The following is a 21,003-nucleotide window of genomic DNA, read 5'->3' as shown; positions in this document are numbered from 1 at the left end:
AATTTACTGAGGAAACAAAAGCATTACAACTGAATTTACTCCTATCTGCTGGCCTGAATACCACTTGTCTTTTGTTGGCAGTCAGGATAATGCAGTGACTTCAGAATTTGTTAGAAAACACAGACCTTTTACATTCATTATAAGCTTTAAAACAGTTTGATGGTTGGCAAGTACAACACAAACCAAGTAACACATGGTAACAGGGAAAATATTTCTACACTTCCTGATGTGGATTGAAATTAGTTTGCACTTCTGGTCAATAACATATGAAACGTACAAAGTTCACTGTTGACCTCTGCTATTTTTGTTTATATATATGTATGTATATATTTATCTTCTCTCCAGTTCCATGCCATGGTGATGTCCAACTGGCCCCATCTACTAAATGGGCTGCCTCAGATGAATCCTTCCCGCCATGTTGCGTTCTTGACCAAACAGCTACAGCACTGTATGGCATGCCACCAACTACTGCAGTTTAAGGGCTCCACATTGGCTTTGGTGATCATCACCTTAGAGTTGGAGAGGCTGACTCCTGACTGGTTTCCTGTTATTACTGATCTGCTAAAAAAAGCACAGGTAGGAGTCAAAATGGCCTCAAACCACAAATTTGAGGCCAGCGCACAGATAAATGAATAAAGCTTGCGGTGTATTTACAACCAACATTGCACGTTTTTAATGTACTTCTCAGGAGTGCATGTATATGTCAGGGTCTGTTCTCCCTTTGATACCAACCCCCTTAATGTTAATGGGAGTTAGGTACTCCTGGAGGAGAGAGCACACTGCATTTTGTTACGGGGGTCTTTTATTGTGAAAGGTGGGTTGATCACATTAGACCCAATTTTCGAGACATCTCAGTGCTCATTTGCTCTCAGAGAGGAGGAGGTTCTCCACAGTTCTCAATGGGAACTGCTGGATGCTGAGCAGGATTGAAAATCTGCCCGTTTATATGATTTAGGAATGCCAGGATCTGTCAGTGCGTTTACTTCAGCTAAAAACAGTCTTTTGAAGATATGGATAGATGAAGGCCACACCCTACCTCCTGGGCATTTCGGTTTGTCCTGAGATGGAGACATTTTCTCTGATTTACAGGACACACGTGCTCATTAAGAACATGTGCAGTGAGTATGGAGGTAGTCTGGGAGTCAAAAAACCTAGAATCTGTTTTTAACTTTGCCATTTGCTCATCATGTGACCTTGGGCTCATCAGTGACTGAACCCCCTACATCCTAGTTTCCTCATCAGTAACGTTGGGATAATAATTTTCACCCACCTTTTGTAAAATGTTTTGAGAGCTACTGATGAGAAGCTCTATAAATGCTAAGCTATTATTATAAGCCTTGTATACTGGAAAATTACGGGTTTTTTTCCTTTCACTGAGCTTCCTTAGAATTGCACATCAATTAAAGCTTTGACCAGAGGACAGAATCATTTAACAAACTAGAGAAAAACAGTTCTGTATCTTTCATTACAGGTTAGTAGCACCAAATTCATCCATTGTAAAGAGCTTGTGGATCAGCAGCTAATACATTTACAACCATCCAATGCTGTTTATATCTTTAATCCTGCCAACCAAGCCCTCCAAGCTCATCCCGAGGAAAAGTTACCGTACTATTATTCTGAATGGAAGAATTCAAGTCAAATTAGTTCAAGGGTCATTGTGAGTCAGCCAGTTCCAGCAACTTTCACACCTACTTCCGTCAAAATTCATGAAGACAGCATGGAGACAGATGAATTCTATGATGGATTCAGGCACCTATACAATGAGGATGGTGTCCCAGAAGGTGGAAGGGTCAGCATCACTGGCTCATGCAATAATCTGAGGCAAGGAGAAAGTAGTTCCCCTTGTCCTCCATTACAGCCACCTGAAATTAACTAGAGGAGGCCATAATTGTGTAGGAACTAGCAAATGCAGTTGCCAATAGGTCAGATGAATGGAATGCTAGATGCTGTCAAATGAAAGCATTCCTTGTTTTGGATAGAGCAATGCCAAAAACATTAACTTGCCGCCTTTTAAGTGTGTCCTAAAACAATGTTTGCTACTTCCCCACCATTTTTGTATGATCTGAGCATAAAGCTGGGTAAAAACCTCAACAGCTCTGGATAGCTGAAGTCATACAACTCAGGGATCTAAATTCAGCAGATGGGGCTTCACACTGCACTTGGAGGAACTGATGGAACCACATTCCTTGGGCAGCTATTATTTAGGCTCTCTCCCAGCATGCATTGTGACTTCAGCCCTTCCAGACTATAACATTGTTCTCCTCTACAAGCTGTTTCCATAATATGAACAGCTATAGGTGAGTTGCCTTGTGGGGAAGGGAGCACTCAATACATGGACCATTAGGTCTACTGAAATATTCCTAGGTGGGACCAAACTTCTGATTTAACAGTGAACAAAAATGTGTCATGAGAACAGCCTAAGCCTCTGTGTAGGAAATTTTATTTAAGGGCTGATCTTGAACTCAAAAAATGCTCTGAGTGCCCTGGCACCTTTCAGAATCAAGCTTTTAGGGACTGATCCAGATTCCATTGCAACCAATGGGAAGACTCCAGTGGGTTTTGCATCAGACCTTCACAGATTATGTGGTGCAATTGAATTTTGTTCATATTGTAGCATGCAAACGGTCTCTCTCTTTTTTTTTTTTTAACTTTTCTTTTACAATTTATATATTTTTAAAAACATTTGGTTCTTTGCCTTAACTACTAATTTCCACAGTGAGGCAGTTAAACTGACTTCTGTAGTTTGTAACAGTTTTAAAGCAGCCTGGCAAATGTTTTAAAGGATGAGTCCTGAAAGGGTGATTGTTACTTTTTTTTATTTAAAATGGGGGCCAGCACTTTTAAGTGAATTTTTTTTTGTATACTAATTTGAAAGTGTAATCAGAACAATACTGTTGGGAAAACAGATTAGGCCTTGATCCTGCAAGTTGTGGCCCAGTATGAAAGCTAGTTGCGTGCCTTTGTCTGAGCGCAGGTAGGGCTAAGCATCAGGCATAACTCATCAGAGCAAGGGCCCCGGAGTTGCTTGAGGGTAAAAATGGGATGGGGCTAAGCAGAGACCTGGATGTAAGTGCCATCCTCATACTACTAGAGGGTTTACCCAAGCCTCATTCAAGCCTTGCAGCAGCCTTCTCCTTAATGAAGGATGAGGTTTCCTGGCAATCCTTGTCCTGCTCATCTCTTTTTACCTTGTGCTTATGTGAAGCATCTCCCGCAGCTATGCTGTGCAGGCTCAAAGCTGTTAGTGTCTGAATTAAGATTTAGTTTTAGAAATGTTCTGTTAAAATGTTGACTGCGTAAGCACCGTGGTAAGGTCAGCTGTGTGTGTGTGTGTGTGTGCATGCGCGGGTGTGTAAGCTAAATTTCTTTTAAACTGCAAAAATATGGTGCTAAATGTACCAAAAAAATATTATAGCAAGTTGATGAATAAATGCAAGTGAGAGATGAGAGTCTGAGTGCATTTGGACAACCATTGGAACACATGATGGAGTTGTACAGCAAGGCAAGGGCTACCACAAACTGTGAATGCTGCGCTTTATACTAGTTTAAACCACAGCCCTCTTTACAGATTGAGCAGGGTGGTTTGCAAGTCTGTCTGATTGCAAGGATGTAGTAAATAAGTGTTGAAATGGGAATTAAAAAACGATGCACTGTACCAGAAGAGAAAACCGTTTACAAGCCTTTCCACGCATCTCGAGGGCTAGTTTATGGAGGGACTTGGAATGTTATTTATTAATCCTGCCTAAGTAGCATAAGGAAGGTTTTCATTTTGTGGTAGGACCAAAAAAAGAAAAAGAAAAAAAAAAGCAGCACCTTCCTTTTCTATCACAAACTGTGACTTGACTGCCTGGCTTTTAAAGAGGCAAGTTATCTTTTGTAGTTTTCATTAAATAAACTGTAATCTACGTTCTGGTTTTCTGAGTGTGTTCCTGAGTGTGTTCCTTAAGGTTAAGAATGTAATAAAATTGAAATAGAGCCAGAATCTGCCTTGATGCGACTCCATGCAATCCTCTTAAAGGCAACAGGGTTGAGGGGGTGTTTGTCAAGGGACAGTTTGGTCCCAAGGCCATTTCATTTTCTATGCTGTTTGTTATGCATCCTCAGTAGCAGTGGCACAGCTGTAACTGGGCCTAAAACACTCAGATACATTGCACATCTTCCCTCCTGTCTAGCTTTGAGCTTGTGGGTAGTTTCTTGACTCTCAGCTGGACAATTCATCCTACACTACTGAACACAGCCAAATTTTAACCTCTCTGTATTCTGGTCCATGGCACTTATCCCACTTTGTATACGGTTTCTTCATTCTAAAAGGCAAACTCACACTGAAAAGCCTATTCATAGATGTCACCATTTCCCAAATTAGGAGCGTGACTTGACACTAAAAGTGAACAGCAAAATCTACAAAGAGTGCCCATTGCAACAAAGGTATTCTGGCAGCTCTGTACCTTTAGGAGCATGCATCACCTCCCAAACACGTATTCTAATGTTACAGCTGTATCATAAATGTACTTGTTAGACTTCTGCACAGCCTCAACAGACAAACAAAATGTCACTTGTCAGCTAGCCATGGCTATGTTATCTACATAAAGATCATCCATTAGAACGTATAAAACTCCACGATATATCGCTCAGACATTTTAAGAACAGAAGAGCTGCTGCAATGGTCTGACCCGAGCTCTAAGGAAGACAGTATTATCTTTGGTGTTATGCGATGCATGTAAATTTCCACACCTGTAAGAGAATACAGTCTGGGCTTGTTAGCACCTCTTCCCTTATTGACTGAGCAACTAATCATCACGGGAAGGTTGTGTATACTGTTTAGTCAAGCATCCTAAGGATCAGTAATACCAGAATTTAGAATCATGTTGCCAAGTTCAATTTCATGGATCAGTATTTTTCCTTTTGCCGCGCCCCACCCCCCTTTTTTTTTTTGGTACAAGTCCACATCACGCACAGATTACACTCATTCCAAGCAAGATTTGCACTGGTCTCTCTTCACAGTATTATGAAGGACATCAGTGTACTCCGTTGCCAAATCATTGCGGCAATAGCAGCTATGGCTAAACTGTTGTGTATCATTATCAGATTAAAGAACCACTTTATTAGAGAGGTTATACCTGCCATTGCTCCTGGGCAGAATTGTACTGATTCAGCCAGCTTTGCTCTGGCTTGTGAAGGTCTGGTGTGGTTAGAGCTGATTTTGGCAGGACCACGATGTTGCCAGAGGCTTGGCGTGTGCATATTTATACCTGTGTAAAGCCAGGCATAGGTCTCTCATAACCTATGGGGAAAATGTAGATTCAGTGGTGCTTACCCAAGACTATCAACGCTTCCGCTAACCCAAAACAGCCAGTAACACGTGTTTCTAGCAGAGAAGCAGCTTGGGCTGTAAGACTGAGCATAGGACAGAGAATCAGGAACGCCTCATGTCTAATTCTGGCTCTGCTACTGACTGACTGACGTCCGTGTGATCTTGGGAAAGTTGCTGAACTTTTGTGTCTGTTTCCTTATTTGGGAGATGGGGATAAAATACTGATTTCTCTATCTCACGGAGCGCTGTGAGGATCATAATTAATGACACTCGTTTGTGGAGGGAGTGGTTTGTTCTTTAGTGGAATGTTCTCCTATGCCAATGCGTCACACCAGGAGAGATCTGGATGCAGAATATTATTGCAACATACCATATGAGAGAAGGGCCTGGTTTTCTTCTCTCCTACCCCACTGCAGCTCTATTGACTTCAGCAGAGTCACTCCTGATTTACACTGGGATAACTGAGAGCAGAACCTGGCTTCAGGGGTATTTTCTCTCTATTTTAATACAGGGTGAAGTTTTGGTGGTGGACAAAAACTCTTCCTGAGCCCTTAGGTATGTTATTACCACTTAATTCTGTAATTAGGGAAATGGAGAATTTGGAGGGCAGACTGTGGGGGGGTGGGGGGAGTATACCACGGTTGATTCTGGATCCCTTTGCTGATAGTCTGTATGGCTGGCCTAGCCTGGGTTTCCACATCGACAGTCCTTGTAAAGAAATGCCAGAGACTAATTATAGAATATTCCCAAAGAGCAACATAGCTCAGCAGGACAGAGCACCTTGTCCAGTAAGGTGGAAAGGCGTGGATCCGCTCTCACCCCTCAAGTCTGAGCAAAACACAGATTGTTTCGGATTTAGCCTCCTTCAAACGTTCAAACCAAGGCTCGGCAGCTTTATCCTGCCCTGGACAAGGGAAAGGCAGTTTGGGATTTTGGAAATTGAGCTGCTTTCCATTCACTCCCAGACATTAATGCATCATTGTGGGATGAGCTTGGCCACTGGTCGTTCACATTAAGGTTCAATCCCTCAGCTAACATCAAACCACAACAATTGAGTCATATGGGAAAATGAGCCAAAACACTTTCACTATGTGATCAGAAAGGTCCTGTTTCCAACTGGTCTTGGGAGAGAGACAGAATGGAGTTTTTCAGTCCTGTGGGCACACCCTCTTCTTTTGAATGGTGTATTTAGCAGGCAATTTTTCCTGGTGTGAAACAGCATTTAATGGCACACTAAGGGCTTGTCTACACTACGCAGCTTTTAGCGACAAGGCTGTGTCGACACAGCTTTGTCACTAAAAGTCAGCATGTGTAAACGCTCTGTCGGTATTTTGTCGGCACTTTTGCTGACAAAATACTTCCACCCCACGAGCGGCACTCCTGCTGACAAAGCCGCGTTCACACTACCACTTACGTCGGCAAAACTTTTGTCTTTCGCGGGGCGGCTTTTTTAAGTACCCGTGAAAGACAAAATTTTGGTCAACAATGTTGCAGTGTAGACAAGCCCTAAGAACTAAACCATGGCCGTTCTCCAGCAGATTGAGAGAGCAGAAAAGCATAACAAGGATAGCATTCAACTGGAGGGGTGAGGTTTGTTTTTGTTGTAAGCCTTCAATGCACAACTAATGACACGTCCCAACTTCTGCACACTGCAAAATAGGTCAATGTTTGAAGGTGTGATAAATGCCTAACGCAAACCTTTCTAAGCTGATTTTTGCATTAGGTATCTAATTTAATGCATCCGAAGAAGTGGACTGTAGCCCACGAAAGCTTATGCTCAAATAAATTTGTTAGTCTCTAAGGCGCCACAAGTACTCCTGTTCTTTCATTTAATTCTGAAATTTCTTGTATTAGGAAAAGGTTTTTTTTAATACTAAAATATTCAAATAGGCACACCTCCATACCAGTTAAAAACAAATAACTGTCCAAAGTGCACCTGGACAGTTCTAAGTGAGCTCCATAATGATGGATATGGGCAGTACCTATGCCAAGGCAGCCTGGTGGTTAATTAAAATCCTGGATAATGAACATCAACTATCAAAGATGGGGTCATCTTTGCCTCTTGCCTTACCCTGGTTAGACCTCCCGCACACCAAAACATACAGTAACAAGTACCTTTTACACAGACGTGCCATAACATAGGAAATCATCTACTATAAGTAATTTGACTGGTTAGCCTGTAAGCCGTTTCCTGATAAATCCTTCAGATACTGTTGCCTTCCAAGCAGTTTGAGATTCAGAATCAAAACTTGAACATGAACTGAACGTAGAAGCACATGCATACAGAGTGAAATAGTTTCCCATCAATGTGGTCACGTTTCTCCTTCATTAAATGTGTGCCACAGAGATTGGCTATATACCACAGTTAATAAAGCATATTACAAACAATCAGATCTAAATGTAAAGATGCTTTGCTATGGACCTGTATCCACTAGCATCAGGGCATTTCATATAATATTCCAACCTTTGATCACTACTTGCTGCACACGTTGTGCAGTTAATCTAAAAGAGAAGGTAATTTACAGTTACACATATTTGGAAACTCCTGTGGTCAGACAAAGAAGAGATCCAGAAGCAGAGCAATAAAGAAGAAAGATTTGAGATTCAAAATTCTTTTGCCCTTACACAGGTTTATGAAAGGAACAGATGTGCTGAAACTTGAAGCAAAAGTACATGGCTACAATGGGCTAATATGTTACTGTTATTAAAGGGGGAAAGTAAGAACAGTCATAACATTTAGTCCCATATCCCGTCTACAACTGTGTCCAATCCCAATGCTTCAAGAGACAGTGAAAAACCTCAAAGTAGAAAATTATGCAGCAACGTACCTGTGAAAAAAGTCTTCTCCCAAACACCAGAGAGTTAGTGGTTGGCTTATGTTTTGAAGCATGGGGGGTTGATATTACTTATACATTTTACCCTACTTAGTGTAATTGACAATATCATATAAACGCCTAATCCTTTTTTGAACCCTACTATGCTCTTTTGTCTTAATAGACAGCACGTTCCATACTGTAATTATACTTTATATAAAATGTTTCCTTCTATATCAGTTTTAGATTAGTTTTGTTGGCTTGTCTATGCAATTCTTTTTAACCTGTCTTCACTGCTTTTTAGTTCAGTAACATAATGGTGCACATGGTTCAATGTTCTGTATTCTAACAATGCAGAAGAGGACCCTTCATCGTCTGCTTTTGGTACTGCAGCACCCTCTAGGAGTTTTCAGCAGGTCTCCCATAGTGTTTTTCTCTGCTAGGCTTGTAGTTATTATAACTACATTCTTCTTGAAAGATGTAGTCATGGCCTCCCAACAAGAATTACACAGACTTTTCAACAGTATTCACTTTCAATCCATCTGTCCAGCTATGAGACTATCAGGATTAATTTACCTTTGCAAGAGCTCCATCTTTATTTCAAGACTTGTCTACGGAGTTACTCTGTTTTAAAAAAAACAACAACCCACACACTTATATTTAAAATATAGTAAAAGGCCAGGTAAAACTTGTTCCGTTGCAGGCAGGGACACAGACTGTCACCCCCAGGGTAGGACCCAAATGAGACAGTGAGAGGGGCAATCTTAGGCAGGCTGCCAGCTCTGAATTCACCGTCACTGAAAAATAAATACTCAGAATCTGGCCGCTTCTTGGCCCCAATCCCACTCCCATTGGCATGCATGGGCATTTTGCTATTGACTGTTATGTGAGCAGGAGCAGACAATGGTGGGCAATGCAAGAGGAATGCACTTGCCTAGGTTTTTCTTCTTCTTTTTCTTTACTGACTGTAGGAGTTGAGATTCACCTTACAGTAAGTCTCCCAGCAGGTACTGCCCAGGATCTGGTACCTCAGAGAGTTTGCTTTGGTCATTGCTGGGGAGTCCAGCGTATGTGCCTGTGACTTTCAGTAAATGTATCTCTGTGATCAAGTGTATGTAAAAGGCACCCCAATGCTCTGGTGATGGGAGCATTCAGTGCATGTCGTGACAATGAGAACTCTGAGCCCTCTCTGGAGCAGGCAGCACACATGCACTATCCCTGTCTCAATATGCACACACACGTTTGCTCATTAATCCAAATTCTGGGCCCATTCTGTTCAATGGGCGCTTCGTGACAGACTCCAAGATTTGGCACATTGTGGAGATCACAGAAAGCTACGTTTCTTTCCATCCTGTGGGCCAGCTCACTGGCTCCACTTGGCTCTTTGCACCATTCAAGCGCTACAGAGAGTGGAAACCTCCCTCGAGACACGTGCCAGGGACTGCCCTCAGATGAAGGGAGCCCCCAGCAGGCACAGGGCCAGCATAGCTAGCTCCTGCCCCCACCCCCTCACAGCCCTACTGCAGGGCATGTGTTGGGGCAGGGATAGTGGCCAGAACAGGATGTGCTCTGGCTATCTCCATCTGGTGTATAGCTAGGAAAGTTTAGAGCAGCACCAATGTTGCTGAAAACCTGCACCCCAGAGAGAGAGAGAATCAGGGAGCTGTAACCAGCTCCCTATTAGCCCCGACTCTGCTTCTATCAGGTTTTTATTCTTATCTATTTTGAAAGAGACAAACAGGGTAAAGGGAACTAGATTTATGGCTAAGGTTATGAATCGTGACACATGGCTTCATTTTTTCACTGAACATATTTAGGTTTACTATAAAGTACACTTTTAAAGTATATATTCATTTCACAATTCAGCTTTTTATTAAACCTACCTTTGGTGCAATGAAGATTATTCCTGTAACTAGTTTATGCATGTTTTTAAACAGAAATAAAAAATGGGCTTCTGTGTATTTCTATACATTTGGTTTGGTGCAGAGAAAGTGTAGTCTTTTAACAGTATTTACTTTTAGGGGAAGTGGCCCTCTGGCAGAAACATATAACCTACAACCCTGAACCCTACATTTTTCAGATTTCTAGCTTTAGGCCCTAGTGCAGAAAACTAATCCCCGCCATTAACTACCGTAATTACATTTAGTTGTCCTTTAAAATGGTTCCATTATCACTCAACACATCAATAGATTATTTGCAGATAGAGAAGGATTCTGGAATTGCAATCCAATATTACCTGGAACTGAAGAATCGGGTGCAAGCACAGAAATTGGGAACAGAGGAAGTTTAGGAGAGGATTTTTAAATATGAGGCACATGTGTTATCATTGGGAAAATTGAACAAATAAAGGGATTCTTTTGGCTATAAAAGTTTTCACTGATAATCTACATTAAAAAAAACTATACAAAGTAGTTATTGCTAAGAAATATTAGAATCCGGCTGATATGTTAAGGACATTAGAAACTTCTCTAATTACAATCGAAAAATCAAATTAAGAGGAACAAATCAAAATCCCATTACTGTACAATGGTAGCTTAAGCAGCAAGCTGAAAATCTGATTCATGCTAACACACCAAGTCGGTTCCTCTGCTACTTGGAAACTTTAACAGTGTAAATGCTTATGATTACTTTGTATGGGTTCTTAACCCCAGAGATGATTAGTATCTTGGTTTTAGTGCTTGTCATGCATTAGCTGTAATTAGCCATTTATCTTTTAGTGAGTATCTTAGATTTCATTTATCAAGAAACCTGTTCAAGAGAACTTGTCCAAATCAAAAGATACAGTATGTCTTAGTCCTTGCTATATACTCTCTTCTGTGCAATATAGTGCAAGCATAAAGGTGAAAGCACCAATTAATTTCTTCTGCATGAGATGTTTTGGCCTTAATAAATCTTCTAATTAACATGTCTTCCTGATGTTATGGAGCAGGCACTGGGAAGACTAAAAAAGCTACAGAAAGAACAAGAGAGAGTCAATATTTAAGTTGCAGGTAAATTGCATCAAGTGTAGAGAGCACAAAAGGTCAAAGTAGCACAAAACCTAAAGTAGCACATAGGCTGGTAACATGCAGCGCTAGGCATGCACAAGGCACACCTGACTTGAACGGTGACATATTTGCGGAAGATTTCATGTTGGAACTGGGATTTTTAAATCAACTGGTAATGCTGGAGAAATGTGACCATCATCACACTGAAAAAAATCTCCAAAATAAAGATATCCCACAGAGACAGAAGGAAAGTGGAGCCCGTCTCCCTTGTACTCAAGTTTAACCATAATGGAGGACCTCTGGAGACTAGCTAGTTCAATGAAAAAACAATTTTCTAAGATTAAGTACCAAGCGGCCAAACCTGTCTGTGCCTTAGAGACTCTATACACTTAACCACTACACCCACCTCCCTCTTAAATATCACAGAACTGGGAGGCAAGAAATCTGGGTTTTGCTGCAGAGCCAGATATAGGTTTGCTGTGTGACCCTAGGGACCAGTTGCTTGATCTCTTGTTTTCAATCTTCCCCAATCTATAAACTGCAGATGATACTTACCTCATCTGGGTGTAGTGAGGCTTAACATTTACTAATGTTTATAAAAAAGCTTTGAGATCCTTCAAAGATAGTACAGAAATGCAAATTATTATTATAAAGGTTACTTCGGTGGGAGAGAGAGAAGTCACCCTGATAAATATTTTACCAGGTCACAAAGTGTTCACCGTTAATTATTACCAGTGCAGCTACCAAAGAAATATGTACCCTCTTCCGTCACCCTCTTTACATAGAGACTTTATAGGCCAAAGTTTCTTTAAATTCCAGTTTAGGATGTGATTAAGTCACATTTGCTGCCACTTCCATCTGCTTGGGATTCTGTGGGAAGTGTACTCATCTAATTCGAATAACTCCAACACTTAACAATTCCTAACTCTGTGATCCAGGCTGGGCTCCCAGGCCGGATTGCAATAGTATCATCAAGGCCACCAAAGGTTGGTCAATGGTCATCTGCACACAGCACACGCCTTCTTTCTTTCACTCATGTCCATTCAAATCCCCAAAGCACCAATTATTATGGAACACTTTTTATTTTTAAAGGTCAGGACAGCTTTGGCCAAAAACACAACCGGAGCAAGTGTCGCATGTTAAGGTCAAATTCTGCCTTAGGCTGGAATTAAGGTTGTTACTTATTAAGTGCAACCATAATTTCTGAGTCCAGTAGCTTAGGACAAACAGACTGAGACACTAATTCCTCAAGTTATACCTGATTTAAGAGTTAGCAGGGCCCCATGGAAGATACATTCAGAAAAGGACTCCAGCTAGATTTTTAATTAGCAAGTCTCTCCAAAATAATTTTGTGCATTTGTTTTCTAGGGTTGCTGAGTGAACTAAGGGCACATTGTGCCCCTGCATAAATGTATGTAGCTTCCATTAACATTGAGAGGAAGTGTTTAGTAGAAGACTAGATCCCCCACCTTTTCATGGAGATCCTGTAGTGAGAGTTTGGCCAACTTTATATCAGAGAAACATCCGATAGACCCATTCTTAGAGAATTACACAGTGAAAGACTGCTTATAAGCATCTTGAAAAGCATCATTTGCCCAACAGGAGAGAAACTTAAGTTGATACTTAAGAATTTTCCCCAAGATAGAAAAGAATCTCTTTTTGTACACCATATGATACATTTACTAGTTAGCTATTTTTATTTCATCAAGAGCTCAATTCAGGAGGGGAGGGATAGCTCAGTGGTTTGAGCATTGGCCTACTAAACCCAGGGTTGTGAGTTCAATCCTTGTGGGAGCCATTTAAGGAACTGGGGTAAAAATCTGTCTGGGGATTGGTCCTGCTTTGAGCAAGAGGTTGGACTACATGACCTCCTGAGGTCTATGATTCAAAGTCATAACAGAAAACAAATACTGTATTTGGGTAAGCTTGCAATAATTACACTGTTATTTCATTAGGATGCTATTAGAGGACAGAAGTTTTAGAAAAGTACTGTCAAATAAACGACACCACAAAACTCAAAATAAATGTGAGATTTAATAAAAGAAATAAGTACAAAGTGAACAGAAAGAATTGAAAGGCAAAAAACAGTATGAATGACAAAGTGAATGAATGCAACACTTTCAGAGAAGCATGTTAACTTTACAAAAGAGCAGTTCCACAAATGTCTCCATGTTCTTGCCAAATTAAAAACAAAAAAACCCAGTAACCACTTCTGTGTAGAATCTGCTCCATGCACACATAAAAAGTTTATAAAATTAAGAGACATCCAAAATACATTTTAACTTAAAAAGCAGAAACAATACATGGTAATGGGTGTTTAAATGATAGAAAATGGATAACTTTTCCATTAATGCTAACATTTTAGAGATGTATGTTAAAAAAATAACCAGGAAAAATATTCTAATTGGATTGCTCATTTTGGGTATAATTTCTGAAGCAATCTTTATTTTCTTCTAGCCTACAACACAAGAGGTAAATCTTCAGCTTGGAGTGAGATTAGTGTCACATTATATTGATAACTTGTTAAATAAAAAGCAAGTACATAACTAGCTTAATGCACCAAACATTTAAATTTGGTCTCGGGCAAAAATGAAAAATCAAGTACTAACAAAAGAAGAAGCATATATTGACTTCTGTTGGGGGAGAATATTATGGTCTATCAATTCAAGAGGTTAATAATGACCAAGGGAAAGCTGAGGTCAGTATTTAACTAAAAGGACAAGGATGTTTACCACAACATGAAGTCAACGTATATATAATAATAATAATTAATAATTAATATATCGTTACATACATTCTGAATGTCTTCAGAAATATCTGGAAATCTCTCTTATGGCCATGGATATTAAGCTTTTATTTTTATCATCATTATTATTATTATTATTTTTAACTAACATACTAAGGAAACAATAGTTACAGCTCTAGGAATAAAAGTATTCTGATCGCTCATGAGCCAATCAGGAAGAAAATATTTGCATAGATGATCTTGTTGGCTGCAGCATGAAATCAGGAGAAAACTACTGACTGAAAAGCCAATCATAATGCATTCATTTGCATGTGTGATCTAATTAGTTAACTTTATTCCAACTCTCAGTACTGTTGGCCTTTGAGAAGGTAAAATAATATAAACCAGAAGCTATTGCTTTACTCATGTGATTAGTCCACTGATCTTTATGGAACTTCTCACATGATTAAGAATACCATGATTTTCTACTTATTTGCCACATGACTATTTTCAGCGAATCATGTGCTAGGATTGTCGTGTATGTAACAATATGCTATATTCTTTGAGCATCTATTCTAAAAAACATATTAACCCTCAACATTTGACAGTTATTCTTTACAATATATTTAGTTTAAAGAGGCACAGCCTTAAAATTAAATGGTCAGATCTCAGCAAAGTCCTGAATAAGTGTTAATACTCACTATTAACTCTCTTTCTTTTTAAAATGGCCTGTCTTTAAAAGTACCTGTATAATTTTCATGAGGTTCTTACTTACAAATATCAAGTAATACTGTGACATGATTTTCAATATATTCATATAAAAGGCCAACATCTGTAAGAAAATATTTCAACACCTGAGCATGTATTAAAAAAGCTGCTTTATCAGGATATGCAAGTTGAAGAACCTCAGTATACAATACAGCTAAATGCTACCTCTGAACAGACCTGCTAAAGGCTCAGATTACAAGGCTATACACCATTATTTAAAAGTCAAATGAGGAATTTGCCAGCACGGTTGTTTAACGGCTAAGAGATCTCTAAAAATGATAAGAAGAAATGAATACTAAATAAAATGGACATGCTCACAATCAACACCTAATTAGCCAGTGTTTGCTGAAACAGTTAACCAAAACTCTAAAGGCACTAAGTGGGAGCTAGTGTAAAATATTTGTTTTCTTTTAGCCCAGTATCTGATGACATTTTTGAGTCTAACTATTTTTAGCGAAGACAAACCATGTCTAAATGAAAAAGGTACAATCTACCTAACACACCCATATTCACCAATTGCCTTGCCTACATCATGGAAAGGGTGGGCCACTGGCCGCTGCCTGAAATAGTGTTGTTCCCTATACAGCTCTGTGGGCTAAACAATGGTTTCCAAATATCAAAACACTGTTAAAGAGAAAAATTTGTGAGAGGAGGGGACTAATGGGACTTGGGGGTACATAGCCCTGCTTAGGATCAGGCTACTTGTATTCATTACACATCTGTTTATGGGTACATTTTTTACACTGGAAACAATTTATAAGTTCAAGATGAATGATCAAACATCTTGACAGCAAAACACACTGGTTAAGTTACAAGTGGAGTTACAAAAATCCCATCGTTCCACATAATATAACAAACCCTAAGGAAAGGAAAATCTTCCTATTTAAATGTTCCACGTTAGCAATAAAGAGAAATCAAAATGTTGTCGTAGGACTTGTATTGCCACTCTCTTTATATTATGCACGGCACAAAGTGTTTAGAGAAATTAGGGTTTTTTTAAAAAATGACCTGAGAGTAGGTTACTCAGCCTAGAGCACTTAGGCCTTGTTAGGAAATTCCAAGTGGTTTTTTTTTTTTTTCAATTCTAAACTTATTCAAGTTGTGACTTTTGTTAGAAAAATAAAAGTGTGTTCTTCACACCACTTATAACAAATGTAGAAAAAAATCAAATCAGGAGTCCCATTAAGCATTAAAAATTAATGTAATCTGTAAAGTAACTATCAATTAGTAACATTAGTTCTTATAAAACAATTATGGTCACTTTACAAGTGGATGTTTGCCCATCAGGTCTGAAACAAAACAAGCCTGCTCATTTTCAGGATTAGTTGACTTTGTGTCAGAAAATTTACACAGTATGACATTTACTTCCTTAAAAACTATTCATAAGTCCTGTACAGATAACAATAAATTGTTACACTGTAAACACTGAAGAGGCTCATTTTCTCTTTCACTTTGGTCCACTCACACAATGTTATGACAGAAGTAACACAAGGTAGGAAACTCAAGCAACTTAACACATGAAAGTACAAAGTCCACTCTTGGCCTGTGTGCGATTAACTGAAAGAAAAAAAACATTAACAAAAACAGCATGGATTAATGTTATGGAAATTAAACAAAAGCAAACTCTAGTGAAAACATATACAATGAAGAAGAGAGACCACAGATCTGGCATTTCAGGACTACCTAAATGCGTCCTAAACTAAAGGTGGTGTGAAAGCATAATCTGGTTAACAATTGCATTTGTGAAAGCCAACCTCCCTGTTGAAACATTTTATCTGATTATCTGCAATCCTTAATCCCCGATTTCTGATTTTACTAATCAAAGCTATGAAAAAAATTAACTCTATTGAAATTTAAAACCAAATGTCAGATTTAACGAGCCATCTTACAAGCACTTCAGTGAAACAGAATTAGTAAAGCATTTCCGCCAAGGATTCCTACTCTATCTCCCCCATTCCTTCTCCCTGGGCTTACTTATCTCCTGCTCCCAGAGGCCCACAGAATATCTATCTGTTCAAGAACAGGCGGATGGTCCTCAGTTCAGATGCCACTCCTCCATCCACCAAATGGGCTGAGGAAGCATCCTTCAGGGCTACCTTTGTGGCATTCTCGGGTCCTGATTTCCCAATGCCTGCAGCTTGGGTAGTCAGTGAGTGTAAAACACTACCATTATGAGTTGGTGGCATTTTACTCTCTCTTTTCACTGGTGTAAATGACTGCACAAGTGCAGCATAACAGAACTGGATCGTCAGCCTTTGCCAGTTAAGAGAGCAGGAATCCAGACTCTGCGAATCCAACCCAGGTCTCTTGTGTGAATGGTAGTGCTCTGTACAAACTACAGATTCAGCTTTATAGAGTGTCAGCCTGACTGAAGTGTTCCACACACAACCGAACAGCACAATCAGGAAGAGGCATCAAAACATGTTTTCAGTAGTATCCACCAGAGGTCACTGTTCGCACAGGTAAAAGCTATCAGGATTCTGGCACTTTGCTAGTTGAGCTTTTGGTGAAACATCCCAAATTAAAGACACTGGATAATCAGGAATTTAAACACACAGCTCCCATTAATTTCAATGGGTCTTGTGTGGCTAAATCTCCTAGTCCTCTTGGAAAAAGTTTACTTAGATTACTACTAAGCATATTATAACTTGGGCTGGACAGGACACCGTTTTTTCCATTCCAGGAGATCTTGAAATTTTTTCCCATCCCAAATCAGGATGAAAAAAAAATCAGTCACAAATTTTCATGAACTGACAAATCAACAAAAAAATTTTTTTTCTTTGGGTCAATCAAAACATTTCATTTCAAGTTCAACTTTTTTTCTTTTTAAAAAAACCTGTTTAGCATAAATTAAGTTAAATTGTGAAAAGAAAAGTCATTTTGACCCCCAAAAATAAAAATTTTCATTTAAATAATGTCAAAAGACGATATTTCAACAATTTCAAAATGTTTTTCCCAACAAGTTTTGACAAATCAGCATTTTTTGGTGAAAAATTGCTGACCAGCTGTAATTATAACATTCCCCATAGGAGCAGAGCTGGGTGGGATGGGTTGAGACATAAGACTACATTAATGCTCTCCCACACTCCCTCCTGTCTCCACACGTATATGCAATAATGGTATTACAAAAAAAAGGGATGGAAATACCATTCCAGACAACATATTTACAAAGTCAGAGCGTTGGCAGGCAATGGGGAATGGAACTTTTTCCAGCTCAAGATTCTTACGTTCTGTACCACGCAATCCTGCTTAAGCAGAAAACATTTTGCTATTCTGTACAAATAGCATTCTGGGACTTGCCCCCATATTTATTGTCTCACAATGACTTCTGTAGCAGGTGTCAAGTAAAAAAAGGTGATATTTCTCAAAATGCCAAACTGAACCCAGAATCTGAGACTCAAGATAGAATCTTTCTGGTTTTTCAGTCCCGGTTAGTACTGAAGACCCCACAACTGGAACTTATTTAACAAACCGCTCGATGCACAAACCACAAAAGAATCCAGCTCAGTCTCTCACCAGTGCATTCAGAAGTACTTACGTCAGCCAGAATAAATAGTCTGTAATTTTTTCAGTTAGATTCTTACTCTGTTAATCTGTCGTCATTTTTACACAGTCCCATTTCTGACTGTAACCACCTTGTAATGACAGTGGCAAAACTCTGACTATTCAGTCATGTGCTAATCACGAGGGTGTTTCAAATCACATCTCAGATCGACTGTTAAATAATGACGCATTTGATATCTATTTCCAAATGGAGAGCTAGATAATGCATCATGGCTGAGATGCGAACCCGTCTGGCTTCTGCCTGCCCAGAGTGTGGCCACCAATACTACTGCTACTGAGGAATGCAATTAGCGCACATCCCATATTCAAATAAATTAAGTCAAAGTATATGTAAATTAGCATGTTTGTGTTTTTTTTAATGAAATATTAAACACTGCAAAATTATTAGAGAGAGAAGCTGAGGCAGCAAGTGCCAAGTCACCCAGGATTTAAATGTTTATTTTAAATGCACCCATGAATTTGGGTGCTCGTTAAACAGTAGGCAGGCCTGCAAACTCCCCCTCTCAGTTTAATGTACCTCCCTCTTTATCTGCAGCATCCTCTTCTATTGCATTGACTCACACAATCAGGACAAGATGCAACTCAACCTGTTATTCCTGTATCGATACAGCTCTTGAGCAGAGGTGGTCAACAAGGCCACATTGTGTACTGCGAACGATGATTAATTATAACTCCCAGGTACTGAAGGCTATGTCATCAAATCAACACACTAAGCTGTGATGGCCTGAACTACATTTAGTAGCATCCTCCAGTCACACGATGTACAGCACATTATGTAACACTCAGAGCTGCAACAAAGGCGGCTATTCAGCCATGGACTACACTCACTATATCCAAGGGCAGAGTATCAAGTCATTCTGGTCTTAAAGATTCTTTATACTGTAAGGGTAGGGCGAGATTCTGATCTCTCTTACGTTAGTTTCAGTTTACACATGTGTAACTGAGGCCAGAATTAGGCCCATTGTCTTTTGTCTAAAAAGCCCCTTGACATTATTCATTCATTTTCATGCAAAATCATTGCTGACATTTGAAGGCTTGAAATAAATTTAGCCCAAAGATCTCAGAGATGCACAAGCATGTGGGCCTTAATTTGCGCTACATTTGAATGGACGATCCTTTTGTTATAATATAATATTTTATAATCAGCGCTTGGATTCTAGCTGCCGGTAGGATGTGCACAAAGCACGCAGGACAGAACCAGAATTGGTTTTTACCACACGAGGAAAATGTTAATCCACAGTAATCACATTAAATAATACACCTGATCTTTTTCTTTCCATCGTCAAAATTATCAGTTACTGTTACCACCAGCTCTGAATCTTATGGAACATAAAGAGAATATTTAAGTTCCTCTGTGCAGGAGAAAACAGCGTAAGATGTTAGAACAGAGGAGAAGTATAGCAGTTTCTAGGGTGACCCCTTTTCCATTTTGTTCCCAATCCTGCACTCATTGAAGACGGACTTCAATGGGAGTAGGTGCAGACCATTTGTTTCACTTGTTTTCTCTTTTCCCCTGTCACTCGCATATATTCTGAAAACCATTATTCTCACTGATGAGCACCTTACTCCAGAAGCACTACCGCTGAACTCAGTGGGAATGCCTAAGAGGCCAGTCACAGAGGTACCAGAGTCTGGCCCATAGGGTAGAAGAAAAATCTTCCTCATATCTAAAGGTCAGTGATTCCAAATAGGCAGGAACAAGACCCAAGGGGCCATGATGCATTCCTACCTTCCCTTCATTTTTAGGTGCCCCCCCCTTTTTAAAACTCTTTACTGTCCAGCAAAGCCAACAGCCCTTCAGCATCCTACAGACACAGTCCCAAACCCTGCAGCTCACAATAATGTTATTGCACTGCCTGAGGCCTGGCCTGAAGGACACTGCACTATTTGGTTGTTCTGGAATCCTCCTCTTCCCTGTCCTGGGAAAGAGAGACAACTCATTTCCCTAGGCTAAACAGACTAAGCCAGTCCCTTGAACCGGCCATCAAGGAGGTGGGCATAAATGTCACCTGACTCTCTCATTCTTAACAGGCCTGAAAAGGGACAGGTCCATTTCCTCTCCAGTCGCCAAGGCTTCTATAGGGGGCAGATATAACCGGACCCTTTCAGGAGGATCGGAAGGATGCTGGCTTAAGATTTAAAATCCCCTTTAATTTACTAGCTTTACAGCTTCATTCGCGTGGTGTTTTATTGTGTTTGTTTCTGTCTAAAACGACCACATTGTTGAAAGAATAAAATGTTTTGAATGGCTGGAAAAGGTTTAAGTTAAACCGCTTACTTTTTCTTGTCTTTATCCTTCTTCAGTGGCTGCTGCGAAGTAGCTTGCAAGGACTGAGACTGCAGGGTTTCGACTGCTAGTTTCCGCCTGTTGAAGGCATTCATCTCCTCCTCCAGCTCCCTCCTCTTCTCCTCCACCTTCCTCTTCTCTTCCTGATGTATCCTCTTTAAATGCTCAAACTTTTCGTGTAGCTGGTAGAAGACAGACTCCATGAGCATCGCCTCCACGACCGTCTGCTGGGCTACTGCCCCAGGCCACACGTCTCCCCAAGGAGCAGCAATCACAGGCTCTTGCTGCTGTGCAGAGTCCCACTGAGGTCACAGAGCTTCAACACAGGACTGAGGGGCTGAAATTGCTGCTCTCTCTGCAAGACAGGGGCCTAAACTACCTGCTCTTTGCATATTACTAGCCTTTGTATGTAAAGGGCAAGACAACGGGACAAACTCAACATTGTCTGTCTCAATCGCTCTCTCTCGCCGCTCATTCTAATGTAGAACAGCAAGAGGGGAAGGAGGTCTTAGGGCCAGGGCACTGGATTAGGACTCAAAAGATCGTGG

The 21,003-nt window shown here is 40.1% G+C and overlaps 1 protein-coding gene across 4 annotated transcripts in view; it reads right to left on the bottom strand.

Moving 5' to 3' along the window:
- Positions 1-351: 351 nt before the first annotated feature.
- SEPTIN8 (septin 8) overlaps positions 352-21,003 on the bottom strand; it is a 39,199-nt gene continuing 18,547 nt past the window's right edge. For 2 of the 4 annotated variants that reach the window (XM_065409761.1, XM_065409762.1), the window contains one exon: positions 20,443-20,637. In XM_065409761.1, the coding sequence (XP_065265833.1) occupies positions 20,443-20,637 (195 nt within the window). Of the gene's footprint in view, positions 562-11,019; positions 11,075-20,442; positions 20,638-21,003 lie in introns of those variants that run through there. The other 2 variants (XM_065409759.1, XM_065409760.1) reach the window with 2 other exon arrangements.

Source organism: Emys orbicularis, chromosome 8 (assembly GCF_028017835.1).
Source record: "Emys orbicularis isolate rEmyOrb1 chromosome 8, rEmyOrb1.hap1, whole genome shotgun sequence".
Classification (NCBI taxonomy): Eukaryota; Metazoa; Chordata; order Testudines; family Emydidae; genus Emys; species Emys orbicularis.
Note: the sequence above shows the minus strand (reverse complement) of the source record. Positions and strands in the feature narration are given on the sequence as shown.